The sequence below is a fragment of the Octodon degus genome, unplaced genomic scaffold (genome assembly GCF_000260255.1).
Source record: "Octodon degus isolate 3935 unplaced genomic scaffold, OctDeg1.0 scaffold00455, whole genome shotgun sequence".
In the NCBI taxonomy this organism is placed as follows: domain Eukaryota; kingdom Metazoa; phylum Chordata; class Mammalia; order Rodentia; family Octodontidae; genus Octodon; species Octodon degus.
Genome location: NW_004525031.1, coordinates 245,190 through 257,472, shown reverse-complemented (window position 1 = coordinate 257,472; position 12,283 = coordinate 245,190). Strand labels below are relative to the sequence as shown.

Below are 12,283 nucleotides of genomic sequence, written 5' to 3'. Positions count from 1 at the left end.
TTTCTGTCCTCTTCCTTGTTTAATCCTGAGGTTCTATTTCTTTCTGTTTTACTATATCTGACATTCCTTTCAGGTTTTATTTCTTCTTTCAGGTTCTTACACTATGGAGACAATATAATATTTACACATGTTGGTCTGGCTATTCCTTTTCTGGCAATTTTCCCAGAAGAACTGAAAACATCATAGCACAATGATATATGTGCACCCGTGTTTATAGCAGCACAATTCGTCATGGCCAAATCTTGGAAGCAACCAAAATGCCCATCACCTGAGGAACTGGTGTAAAAGCTGTGGAATTTTTATACAATGGAGTATTACTCAACTGCAAAGACAGACAAACTCAAAGACTTCATAGGAACGTGGATACAACCAGAAGGGTTTTTTTTTTTTCTGAACAGTGTCTCCAGCATTTGTCATTGGTTTACTCCTTTTTTTTTTTCTTTTGGCTTACTCCTTGATGTTACCATTCTTTCTGGGGTGAGATGGAATCTCAGTGTTGTTTTAATTTGCAATTCTTGAATGATCAATGATGCTGAACACTTTTTCATATATTTACTTGTCATTTGTATTTTTCCTTTGAGAAGTGTAGAAGCAGCTCAGATGCTGATTTTGAGATTGGGTCTTTGAATTTGGGGGGCCTTATATTTAAAAATTCGTTGTATGTCCTAGATAGGTTTTTGTTAGAAGGGCAGTCCACTATAAATCTCGTGCTTGTTTTTGTTTTTTTTTTCTTACTCTGTTGGAGATTTGCTTTTTAAAAAATAATTTTATTAAGAAACAAATAGCGATGAGACAGTTTCAAAACCAATTAATAGGACATTTCAATAATTAATACATTGCATATATTGTCTTCATAGTGGTTATTCATTGTACAAGATGCAGACCTGATATCCTGTTTACAAACACTATTAGAACAAATCTTTCTATGCATTAAGAGAAAGTAGCTGTATAGCTCTCTTATTTTGAATATACAGATGCAAAGTGGTTGTTCATTTGTATCCCCCTTTTTTGTTTAGTTTTGTCAGAGAAGGGTATTCCATTGTTATTTAAGTATTGTAGGTGCATGAATTCAGCAAAATATTCCAATATAGTCCAGTAATCCATAATAGTAGTGGGTTTTCCGTAGGACTGGTCATGACAGAAGTTGTTGACTTGAGCTTTTTACAGCACAGCATATTAATATGTCTTTACATTTTATACTTTGTTTTTATACTTTTACGCTGGATGGTTAAGACCAAGATAAAACAAGACCACTATAACAAGAAATATAACTTTTGCATCTGATAAAGTCAGTCAAATCCCCTCAGGATTTATCCTGAAACCCTGTACTGCAGTTTGTAGATCCTTTGTCAATATCAGCCATGTGGATGAGTCACAGCCATTGCTTGACCAATTTGCACTCTGTGAAAGCTTGAAAGAATGTTTTTTCTCCATGTGACTCTCCTTAGGCACACTCTAAATCATCCGTCTCTTTCCTCTGTGGCCCCATAATTGGAGATTTGCTTTGAAGTGCAGAAACTTTTCAATAAGATGAGATCCTGAGGCCAGCCAAATAGCTCAGCAGATTAAAGCACCTGCAAGCGGGCACAGGGGCCACAGGTTTGATCCCTGGGACTGCTGTGCCAGCCCCACCCCTGGGACACACTGAGATGGTAAATGAGACTGGGCATAGTGGCTCGCGCCTGTAATCCCAGCTCTTGGGAGGCTGTAAAAAGGCGGACCACTATGAGTCCAATCTAGTAGTGAGACCCTGAATACCCTCTAGACCTTCCACCCTCCTCCCCGAAAAAGTAAGATGAGACCACAGCTGTTGATTCTTTGAAGTACTTCCCGCTCAGTTTGGCTGTTGTTCATGAACTCTCTTCCTACCGCTATGTCTTTAACATTTCTACCTACATTTTTCTCCAGAAGATTTAGTGTTTCTCTTTTCATATTTAAACACTTTTTGTATTTAAGAGAGGGTGTACAGGGTCTCACTGCATAGATGAGACTCATAGTGATCCTCCTGTTTACAGCCTCCCAAGTGCTGGGATTAGAGGCACATGCCACCATGCTCACTCTCAGATGCCATTGCAGCGTGCCCTGGGGCTAGGGCTGGCACAGCAGGCCTGAGAATTGAACAACTGGTCCCTGCATCTGTCTAAGCAGGCATTTTAATCCACTGAGCTATTTGGCCACCCTTTTAATATTTTAAATCTTTGATGCATTTGAACTTGGTACTTTGTACATGGTGATAAGCATGGGGCTCCATTTAGCCTTCGGCATGGAGAAAGCCAGTTTTTCCAGCACCATTTCTTAAAGAGGCTATCTTCTTTCCAGAGGGCCTGTTTGGCCCTTTTATCAAAGAAGGGGGGGCTGAGTGTGTTTGTAGTTGTGTCTGTATCTTCTAATCCATTACACTGATCCTCAGGTCTGTCTCTATGCCAGTACCATGCTGATTTTATCACAGCAGCATTATAGTATAATTTCAGGTCAGGGATTGTGATACCTCCTGCTTTTCCTATGTTTCCCAGGAATGCTTTTGATATGCTTGGTGTCTTCTGGTTCCAAATGAATTTGAGGAAAGTTTTCTCTAGCTCTGTGAGGTATTCTAATAGTCTGATAATTGGGATTGCATTGAACCTGTATAGCAACTTGTGGAGCATGGCCATTTTCACAATGTTGTTTCTTCCTATCCAGGAGCATTGAATGGTTTTCTATTTTCTCAAATCCTCCTCACTCTATTTTCTTAGAGTAGCATAATTTTCTCTGTAAAAGTATTTTACATTCTTTGTGTGATTCATTCCTAAGCATTTCATTTTGTTGTGCAAGGTGTGGTTACCTTCATTTCTCTCTCAGCGTGTTTATTGTTTGTGTACAAAAGGCTACTGATTTTTAGGTGTTGACTTTGTATCTCACTACACTGCTGAACTTGGTTATGAAATCTACGAGACTCTTGGTGGAGTTTTTGAAACTCTACTGCTACTCTGTGTAGAGTATCATGTCATCTGCAAATAATGATAATTTCACTTGTGCTTTCCAAATCCTTATTCATTTTGTCTCTCTTGTCTAATTGCTCTGGCTAATATATGCACAACTATATTGACTAGGAGTGGAGACACTGCACAGCCTCGTGTTGTTCCTGATTTTAAAGTGAAAGCCTTCAGAATTTTTGCCCAATTAATATGACATTGGCTGTTGGTTTCTCATAGATGGCTTTCATTAGGTTGACCTACAGGTCTGCACTTGTTAGGTGGGGCTGAGAAAACAGGGGGAGGCTGTGCTCAAACATTTTGACAGGTGCAGAAAAGCCAGCCTCTCTGGACTTCTCTGGATGCGAACACCCGAGGTCCCCACTGAGCCTCCCCTCATGCCCATGGCCTGGGAACCTTTCAGTGTGAGAGCGCCGTTCCCCTCCCACCAATGACTACAGGCTGAGCTTCTGGGCCACCGGCCTCAGGTCCAGGCACCTGATGTGCAGGCACGTGCCCCTGTTCACACCTGCTCAGCTCCTTCCTTGAGGGAAACCATACAACCCGAGGCAATCTCCTTATGGTCTGGGAAGGGGTGGAGGACAGGAGGGAGCCCTTGCTGGGACCTGCAGAGCCGGCATCCTCAAAGCCCAGCAGGTCTCCACAGAAACTGTGCTGACTGTGGCAGGACACCAGCCACTGGCTTCCTTCTCTTCCCAGAGCTTTTCAAAGAGGACAGTGATTCCCAGCTTGCATCTGGAGAAGAGGGCTGAGCACCTATGGTGTCCCTGGAGGAAGAAGCATGGCTTCCTGGGTTGGACCCCAAGGCACACACCAACTCATGTATGCACAACTACGCACACACACACAGGTATGTGGATACACTCACACAAAGTTCACAACTGTCCTGCTCATGTAGGGGCTATTGCAAATGTAATCAAAATGTAAAATCCTGTATTTCTAACACTATTCAAGAATGAGATAAGGAAACACAGTTGATTCTCATAATTAGAGAGCTACAAATCTTAACATGCCATGGTGCTCCCAGAGCAGGGCGTAAAATGAGTAGAATTTAGTGAAATGGTGGTGTTTTGCTTATGTTTAAGTCCCAGAGAATTAGCACCTCAAGGACACCTCTGCCCGGTCTCAGACAACGACTGAGTCTTCCCCCATGTTATACAATTGTAACCTGCTTTGTTCCTGGAAGAGTAAATTCTGCCTAGCAGTTAATGAAAAAGACATGTGTGACCAAATACAGCATGTAATATGAGGTGCCTTTCCTACTTCCTCCCTAAAAACAATGCCAGAGTGACCTCAGAACGAGGCTGGGGAATTGGACCTGCTCGGCCCCTGGTCGGGTAGTGGAGTGCAGCTGTCTGCCTTCCAGAGGGCCTCCAGTGCTGCATCTCCCTCTGGTCTGGTCCTGAGCCTTGCAGCACAGCAACACCAGTGCAGATGCCCAGGCACACTCACACATGCACACGCAATACACACGCACACACACAAGGCCCGCACCTTCACACAAATCCATGTACACCTGCATATGAAGGACACACAAAGACACACACAGCCCTCCTAAACAACAGATGACTATGCCATACCCACACAGGATGCACAACATGCACCTGCACATGTGTTATGTATGTATACCCATCACACAAGCCTATGTACACACATATGTGCAGGCCATGCTCACAAGCCTCAGACACCGAGAGTTGGACATACCCATTGCACACCAGGGCACTCTTGCACAGGAAGCCCTCCTGGACCAGCAGAGATACACACAGCCAGAGCACCTCACTTGCCCTTGGTCCATGCATGCTGTGCACATACAAAGCACACACATTCATGCATACACACTCCTGTGTACCTCTCACTGCTAAGCCTAGGAGGTAGAGAGACAGCTTAAGAGGACCAGGGAGAACAGCGCAGCAGAAGGGGGAGGGAGAAGCTCACTTCCTAGAACAGAAAATCTTCCAAGAGCAGGTTCTGGCCTGAACTGAAATCCCTCTTGGTGGCTTGGAGAACTGATCCTTCCGTCATTTAAGTACAGTGACCCCAGGATGTGGGAACTCAGGAGAGGATTTCCAGTGAGTTCCCCGAGGCTCATATGGATTGCTCCTCAACTCATTTTTAGAGCACAATTAAAACCATGGCTTGGACTTCAGATTCATGTGGAGAAAACATTTATTCGAAGAGGGAAGCAAAACCTAGACAGAGAGATGGCATCATTGTGACGAATTAACACAGATGAAAAGCCCTTGAACATCTACAGAACTATCCTGCTATCGACCTCATCCTTGACTGTGAGTCTGCAGTATCATTTTAATTGCTAAATTCTAGTCCCTTTACACTTGGGGGAAAGGGAGGCGTCAGTCGTCTCTTCTGAAGACCCTTCAGACCTGGCCTTGCGGTGTGTAGGGTTATATTAGTTATTCTGTGGCTCTGGGGTATGGTTATATTGCGCATAACCTACTATTTCTGTGAGCACTGGGCTCCAATTCTGTGTGTTCTCTGGTGCCTGCTGAGGCTTGATCGATGGCGAAAGCACCGCCCACAGTCCCTGCAAACATAGGGCTTCTCTCCTGTGTGTTTTCTCTTGTGCTGAGTGAGGTTTGATTGATCACTAAAGCCCCGTCCACAGTCCCTGCAAACATAAGGCTTCTCTCCTGTGTGTGTTCTCTGGTGACTGGTGAGGCGTGATCTTAAACTAAAGCACCGCCCACAGTCATTGCAAACATAGGGCTTCTCACCTGTGTGAGTTCTCTTGTGCTTGTTGAGGTTTGATTGGAAAGTAAAGGCCCGCCCACAGTCGCTGCAAACATAGGGCTTCTCACCTGTGTGAGTTCTCTTGTGCTCGGTGAGGTTTGATTGACGAGTAAAGCCCCGCCCGCAGTCCCTGCAAACATAGGGCTTCTCTCCTGTGTGTGTTCTCCTGTGCCTGATGAAGAGTGACTGATAACGAAAGCCCCGCCCACAGTCCCTACAAGCAAAGCGACTGTCCCCTGCTTGTGAAAGCTCGTTCCTGCTGGCCTCCCATGTGTCACTGAGGCCTTGTTCCAACTCTCTACTACTCATGGATGCAATTTGTGAGCTTCCCACCCCCACGGGCAGGGTCTGGCCTGTGCTGAGCTCCTGCTCAGTCACACCCTCACTCTCCCCAGACCTCCCCATCTGTCCCTCGGGAGGGTTGGGGGTATCTCTTGAAGTCCCACTCTCCCTTGTCCTTTGGGGCTCAGGGCTCGGTCTCCCTTGGGCCTCTCCTTCACCTCCATCATTCCTGCCATCAGGACGGGACTGCTGCTGCTCCCAGAGCAGATCCCCCGGACAGGCATCTTCTCCTTGGAGCATGTTGCTTGTAGCTGTTACCCAGTGGATCTGAGAGAGGTGACCGTGGTTTATATAGCCACTGAGGAATTTCTGAATGGAGAAGGCCAGAGAGCGCAAGGGACACAGGTGGATCTCTGCCTTTGGTTCTGCTGAAAGAAGAAGTTCCTGCTCAGAGTGCAGGTCCTCACACTCCCTCAGGCCTGACAGCACCGCACAGCCCTCCCCACCCCACCGAGGGCATTCCCCACACAGCTCTTCCCACTCAGTGCTGTCCCCACCAACACCGTCTCCACTAAGCAATATCTCCAAAAGCACTGACCCCACAGGCACTGTTCACACCCAGAGTTGTCTGCACCAAGCACTGTCCCTAGTAAGTGCTATCCCCACCAAGCACTGTCCCCACCAATCTTGGCCCATAGTGCCTCTCCCATGCCGATTTTTAACAAAATCCACAATGTCAGCCTCAGTAGCCTTTCTGACATGGCAAGCAGTCCAGGGCCCTCCCTGGGCAGACCTGGGACCCAAGGACCTGCATGGGCCCCCACCCAGAACACAACCATCTCCTACGTCATTCCCTGTCTCCTCTGGCTGCCCTCTGCCCAGGTCCCTCACAGATCCTGGACCCGTTTCCTGACTCCTGCTCTGCTGCTGATCTATCCCATTGAGAGCTGGCAGAGTTGATGACTTAGGTAATGCTGTCCCCATTGGCTTCTCCGGCGAGAGGTTACATGGACCCGTCCTGGTCATCCCCCTTGGGGTGGTATAGCTATGGGAGGTTGTGGTGGCTGCATCTGAGAGCAGTGCCGAGATAGAGAATTGTGTGCAATGTGACACACGTGATGATTCCCTTTTGCCCCAGGTTGCCATGAGGAAGCAGGATTGAAGCAGGACAGGCTCAGTGTCCCTACACTCATAACCAAAGGGCTCAGGGTTCCACAGTCACAACATGGCCAGGAATCTCTGCTGTCCAGGGCTCCTTAAATCATCTGGTGAAGATGTATTGGAAATTGCTAGGACTGGGTGACCTAGGCCCCGTGTGAGTGTTTGGCGTGAGGCCACGGAGGATGTATCTTCACCTGATCCCTTGGGGAGCCCTGGACAGAAGAGATTCCTGGCCATGTTATGGCCATTGTAATCTGAGGGGTGTAGCCAAGAGAACATGGGTCCCCATCCTGCTTCCTGATGGCAACCCAGGGCAAAGAGGAATCATCATCCTTCCCTGTATACTGGGGAAGTCCCGCTTCGCAATCTGTCCTTGTCAGACACCTTCTCTCTGTCACCGACCCTCACATGCCACCTTCTCAGCTGGAGACTGAAGCAGCCTCTCACAGCTTTAGCTCTGGGGGCTAATTTCCAAACATGCCAAAGCATGATCCCGGGACATAGAATGGACAGCTCTACAACCATTTGTACCCACATGACTCGGCAGGAGTCACAGGCCCCTCAGGTCCAATCCTGGCCTCTTTCCCACCTCTCAGCGGCTGCACAAAGTGCTGCCCACGTGTGGAGCCCTATGACCACAGACACCCAGGCCCCTTAACTGTTCCCCGCCGGGAAAGCCCTGCCCGGCCTGGTGCACATGTGATCCTGGCCCACCGGACTCCTGCATACTCTTCCCTGGGGGGATTCTTCAGAGGCTCAGCCACTGCCCCGGCTGAGCGCGTGCTCGCACAGGTGCGCGTGTCCCCATGCAAGACCCAGGAGCCAGCGCCACTCATCAGGGGGGTCATCTGCTTTGCTCTGGGTTTTCAGGTCCTGGCACAGGGTAGGAATCCAGGTGACAGCTAGCTGGCCTAAGAGACAGCCTGCGGTTCATGCACACTATTTGGGAATTGGAGAGAATTGAAAAAAAACACTGTGTGGGCCAGAAGAGGCCAGGTCTGTGAGGGCGCTGCCTCGCTGAGAACTTCTACTTGGGCTCCAACCATCCCACATTACATTTATTAGATATTTGTGCACTATGTGCTTGCATAGCAGACTCTGAACAAACATTCTGAAAGATAAATTTTTCTAAGTGTCAAAGGCATGCAAAACACATCTGTCCGTTTGCAAGCTGAGCATGAGACATTTCACTGACTGTGGACTGCACCTCAAGCTTCTTATGAGTGGAAGCGTGGGAATTCCCGGGGAGAAGCTTCCTCCTTTCATGCAAGGAAGCCCAGGGGTGCCTACCTCTCCCATCCACGTGCTGTTTCTTCCACTTGCTGTTGCCTGTGAGGCCCAGCACCTGCCCATACTCGTTCCCGTACCAGACCAATAGCTCAGTGCCAGGCTTGATGGCCTTGCAGGTGCGGTAGAAGATCTGCCCGTGGTACTGAATGGCCACAAGGTTCTGCTCCTCCTCAATGCGGGCACAGTTCACATACCTGGGGTTCAGGGTGGAAAGGAAGGAAATAGCTGATCCCTTTCGTGTCCCCATCACATCAGTGTCCATCCATCCCTCGAGTGGTAGACACTTCCCTGTTGTGCACCGCCCCTACTCCTGGTGGAACCTGCTGTTCTCACCTGGGTCTCTTCCACAGGGCCAATGACCACTTAGCTCTGAGTCCTCCAGGTCTCCCCACCTACATATCCAGTGTTTCATGCCACATCCCAGACTTCACAAACACCTAGCTGGGTGTAAAACCCAGGAAGCCTTTGCATTTCAAAACTGTAAATAAGGGTGGTGTTTCCTTTGGAAGTTGGTGCCAGGGAAGGATTCTGTTTCTAAAGTAGTCTCTACTAGGCTACCCTGGCCCAAGTCATCGTGGGAGATTCCCCCATCACCTGACCAAGGAGGCCGCCTCCTTTCCCACATGCGTGTAGGCAATCATGTCTGCCTTAGTACCATGTCTCAGAATGGCATCAGTGTGTCCCTATCCCCTAGTGTCTCTGCTGAAGCAAGAGCCCCTCTCTCAAATCACTTAGGCAGTCAGTATAGGAACCCCCTACACTCCTGCAGTCTATTTCTTCCCAGGCTCAGCACTATTTTCAGTGTCTCTGAGGCCCTGTTAGCCTAACAGTCCCTAGCTTATACTTCTCTTCCTGCCCTGTAAATGTTGAAGGCACATTAAATTACACTGAAATATTCCTGCAGTAAAACATCTCGTGTGCTCTGCCTCAGGCGCTCCACAGCGACAGAGACTGTGGTCAGGAGGGAAGCCCACTTTCTAAGTAGGAGAATAGCAATCAGGGATGAGAAGGGAAGGAATCGGGCTAGTGAGGGACAGATGTCCTTGTGGAGCCAGGAAGCCTGGTGTCCTCACCTCATCCAGTTGGCGTGGGATGTGTCCTTGCCGTCCACGTACTTGTAGCTCTGTCTCCCCTCAGAGATCTATGTTTTGGGAAAAGGAGTTACTGTCCTCATTTGGGAGGAATGACATCTGCCAGCTGTACCTGAGGCTACTGTCACCCCCTCCCTTCATGCTGCTGCATCCTGCCTGCCCAGCATCTGCAGACAGGCAAGGACGCCACAGAGGCTGTATCTACTCCATTTCTGTGCGGCCCTGTCCCACTCAGCATCTTACCCTGCACCAGGGATTTTGTTGTTGCCAAGGCAACTCAGGACACAGAGCTGAGCGGCTCAACCAAGCCCAGGGAGCAGAGGGACACTGGAGGGGCTCAGGGTACCAGGAGACGGGGAAGGAAGGCCCCTCACCATCCAGGCGTAACCGCTGTGGCCCGCCTCTTCATCCTCTGTGATCTGACCCTCGTAGGGGCCAAAGTGCACATCCACAGGCAGGGTGGAGTTCCCATTCCAGACTCCCAGCCCAGCCCCTGGGATGCTCGAAGGTCCTATCCTCAGCCCGGTGGGCAGTGTGTGCACTGCGCGGTCCTCAAGCCCCACATCTGCCACGCTGTCCTTCATGAATGTAGGGGGCCCATGAGTGGGACAGCTGTCGATGAAGTTGATCTTGCACTTCTCACAATCTGAAGGGAGCATGGTGGGGATTAGGAATCATATAATCCTTGTGTATTCCTCGCTATGGGGAGCTCCGGAGTGAGCCCAAACCCCTACCTCTGCCTTCCATTCTCCACTGCTCATGCCTAGAGTGAGGGGCGCCTTGAGCTCCAGGTGACTGCGTGCACACCTAACTGTGCCTTGTCCTTTGGGGGCAGGTCAAGAGGGTCACTTACACAGGAAGTCATCATCCTGGGGCTCGCTGACCTCCTCATATGCACAGCCATTTCCTTGTCGCAGGGTGTACAACTTCCGCTCAACAACCCTTCTCCTGGGTTCTAAGGGGAAGGACAGAGCAAGACTGAAGTGGATCACCCAGGGCATCTCTCCCTGTATCATCAGAAACTGTGAAATATCCTTGCATCTGATTGTCACCCATCCTTCCCCATCCTCTAAATCCCTGCATTACCCACAGGTCACATTTCTAGCTGTCGAGGGCCACATGCAACCCACAGTGCACAAATACCTCGTCAGGCAGCACTAAGGATGTGCAGAGCTGTTGCCACAAATGGCTGTGGGGGACACTGTGCCAAGTATGTGTCCTTTATTCTATATCATCCTTACTGTTTCCAGAAGACAGGTGGGCTATGGGCCCTTATGCTTATTATTGATTGGCATTTAGAAGCTTGGAGAGTATGAGAAGTGCTCAAGGCCCCAGGGGCCCTATGTGGCTGAGACCCAAGTGTGTGTTGGAAGCCAAATTCCTGCACACCACTCACACTGCCCAGAAGGTGGCCATGCAGATCTGTCCAGCATGAGGCTCGCCCACCCAAAGTCCATGTCATAGCTCTAGACCATCCACAACGTGCTTTCTAGGTGACCTGCCCTTACTTCTGAGCTGACCTGCAAGTCCTCGCCCTCACCTGGCCACCGAGGCATCCATTCTGTGTCAGAATCGTCAGAGTCATCCAGTGGGACTTGGCTAGTTCGCCTTCCCCGATGCAGCAAAGCTGACCGCTGGGCTGTCAGACCTGGGAAGGACCCAAATCTTTTGTGTGTAGGGGAAGGACATGTCAGGAGGAGAGACAGAGGAACGGGCCTTGGAAATACACAAAGGCCAGGCAGGCTGGGGAGCAGAGATGGCTTCTGTGTGTGGCTAGCACAGCTCTTCTCTTAGCTCTGCCCTGAGCCCAGCAACAGAGCTTCCCTGGAGCCTTGACTCCTGAGGACAGGTTGCTGCACACTACCCTCACACAGAACTGTGAGACAGGGGCCTGCAGGGAGGCCTGCTTTCGTGCCCTAGGCTGGGCGGCACACAATCTCTTCTCACCTACAGAGAGCATCTCGCTGCAGTTGTTTTTCGCACTGCGGTAGGGTGTTTTCTGAAACTCTCTCATACTGGTCCACTGTTCCTTGGAGACATATCTGGAAATGTCCTTGAAAGCATCTGTGACCTAGAGAAAAGAGACTCTGTGTCACCTGCTAGCACAGGGCACAGACAGAGGCTCCCCTTTCTGCCAAGGTGCCTGTAAGGCCCTGCCAGGCCCGGGTGTCTCTGGGGAAGCCGACTGTCCCTCTTTCCACCTGCCTGAGACTTGGGAGAATGCTTGGCCCAGCTCTCTTCTGTGTTCACTGTGAGAGGAGGCCAGTTCTCCCTGGGATTCAGCGCCTCATCCCATCGGCTGGTCCCTCTGTCCTTGGCCCCAACTTTCCCTGTGCTCATCTACCTTGGGCCTCTGCCTGGCTCCTGATGAGTCCTCCTTTGAGTCCTCTGAGGAACTGTGGGCATTCATGGGGCCTGAATACTGGGCAGGACAGGGCAAGGCAGGTTCTGCAGAAGGAAGAGCTGGGGGCCGGCTTCCAGCTGTGTCCACAGAAGGATCAGGGGACCTCGGAGGTGACTGCTGAGACTCTGGCAACTGAGATCTGCAAGGGAGGTTTGCAATCAGGTTCCACTGTTCATGCAGGTAGAGGGAGCCAGCAAAGGTGTGGAGGTGTAAACTGAGGCCTTGGCCTGAAAAAGCACTAAGTCTGACCTGGCCCCTAACCCTAACCAAACCTTTCCTAAATCTAACTTAACGCTTGCCTAAAATCTAACCTAAACTAACCTAAACTAAACCTA

At 49.7% G+C, this 12,283-nt stretch overlaps 1 protein-coding gene across 1 annotated transcript; it reads right to left on the bottom strand.

The window, feature by feature from the left end:
* Positions 1 to 5,426: 5,426 nt before the first annotated feature.
* Prdm9 (PR/SET domain 9) lies at positions 5,427 to 11,954 on the bottom strand. Its single transcript, XM_023708680.1, has 8 exons — positions 11,889 to 11,954; positions 11,492 to 11,615; positions 11,085 to 11,192; positions 10,398 to 10,499; positions 9,919 to 10,190; positions 9,527 to 9,594; positions 8,454 to 8,647; positions 5,427 to 6,427 (listed from the first exon to the last, which is right to left on the bottom strand). Exons 1-8 carry the CDS (start codon positions 11,952 to 11,954, stop codon positions 5,427 to 5,429), a joined length of 1,935 nt encoding a protein of 644 aa, XP_023564448.1.
* Between the last annotated feature and the right edge of the window lie 329 nt (positions 11,955 to 12,283).

Coding starts and splice junctions, on each gene's coding strand:
- Prdm9 (XM_023708680.1), bottom strand. CDS start 11,954: ATGAATGCCCACAGTTCCTCAGAGGACTCAAAGGAGGACTCATCAGGA. Junction 10,191..10,397: donor CCAGGATGATGACTTCCTGT/GTAAGTGACCCT, acceptor TGCTCCCTTCAG/ATTGTGAGAAGTGCAAGATC. Junction 6,428..8,453: donor ACAGCACGTGGATGGGAGAG/GTAGGCACCCCT, acceptor TTCTTTCAGCAG/AACCAAAGGCAGAGATCCAC.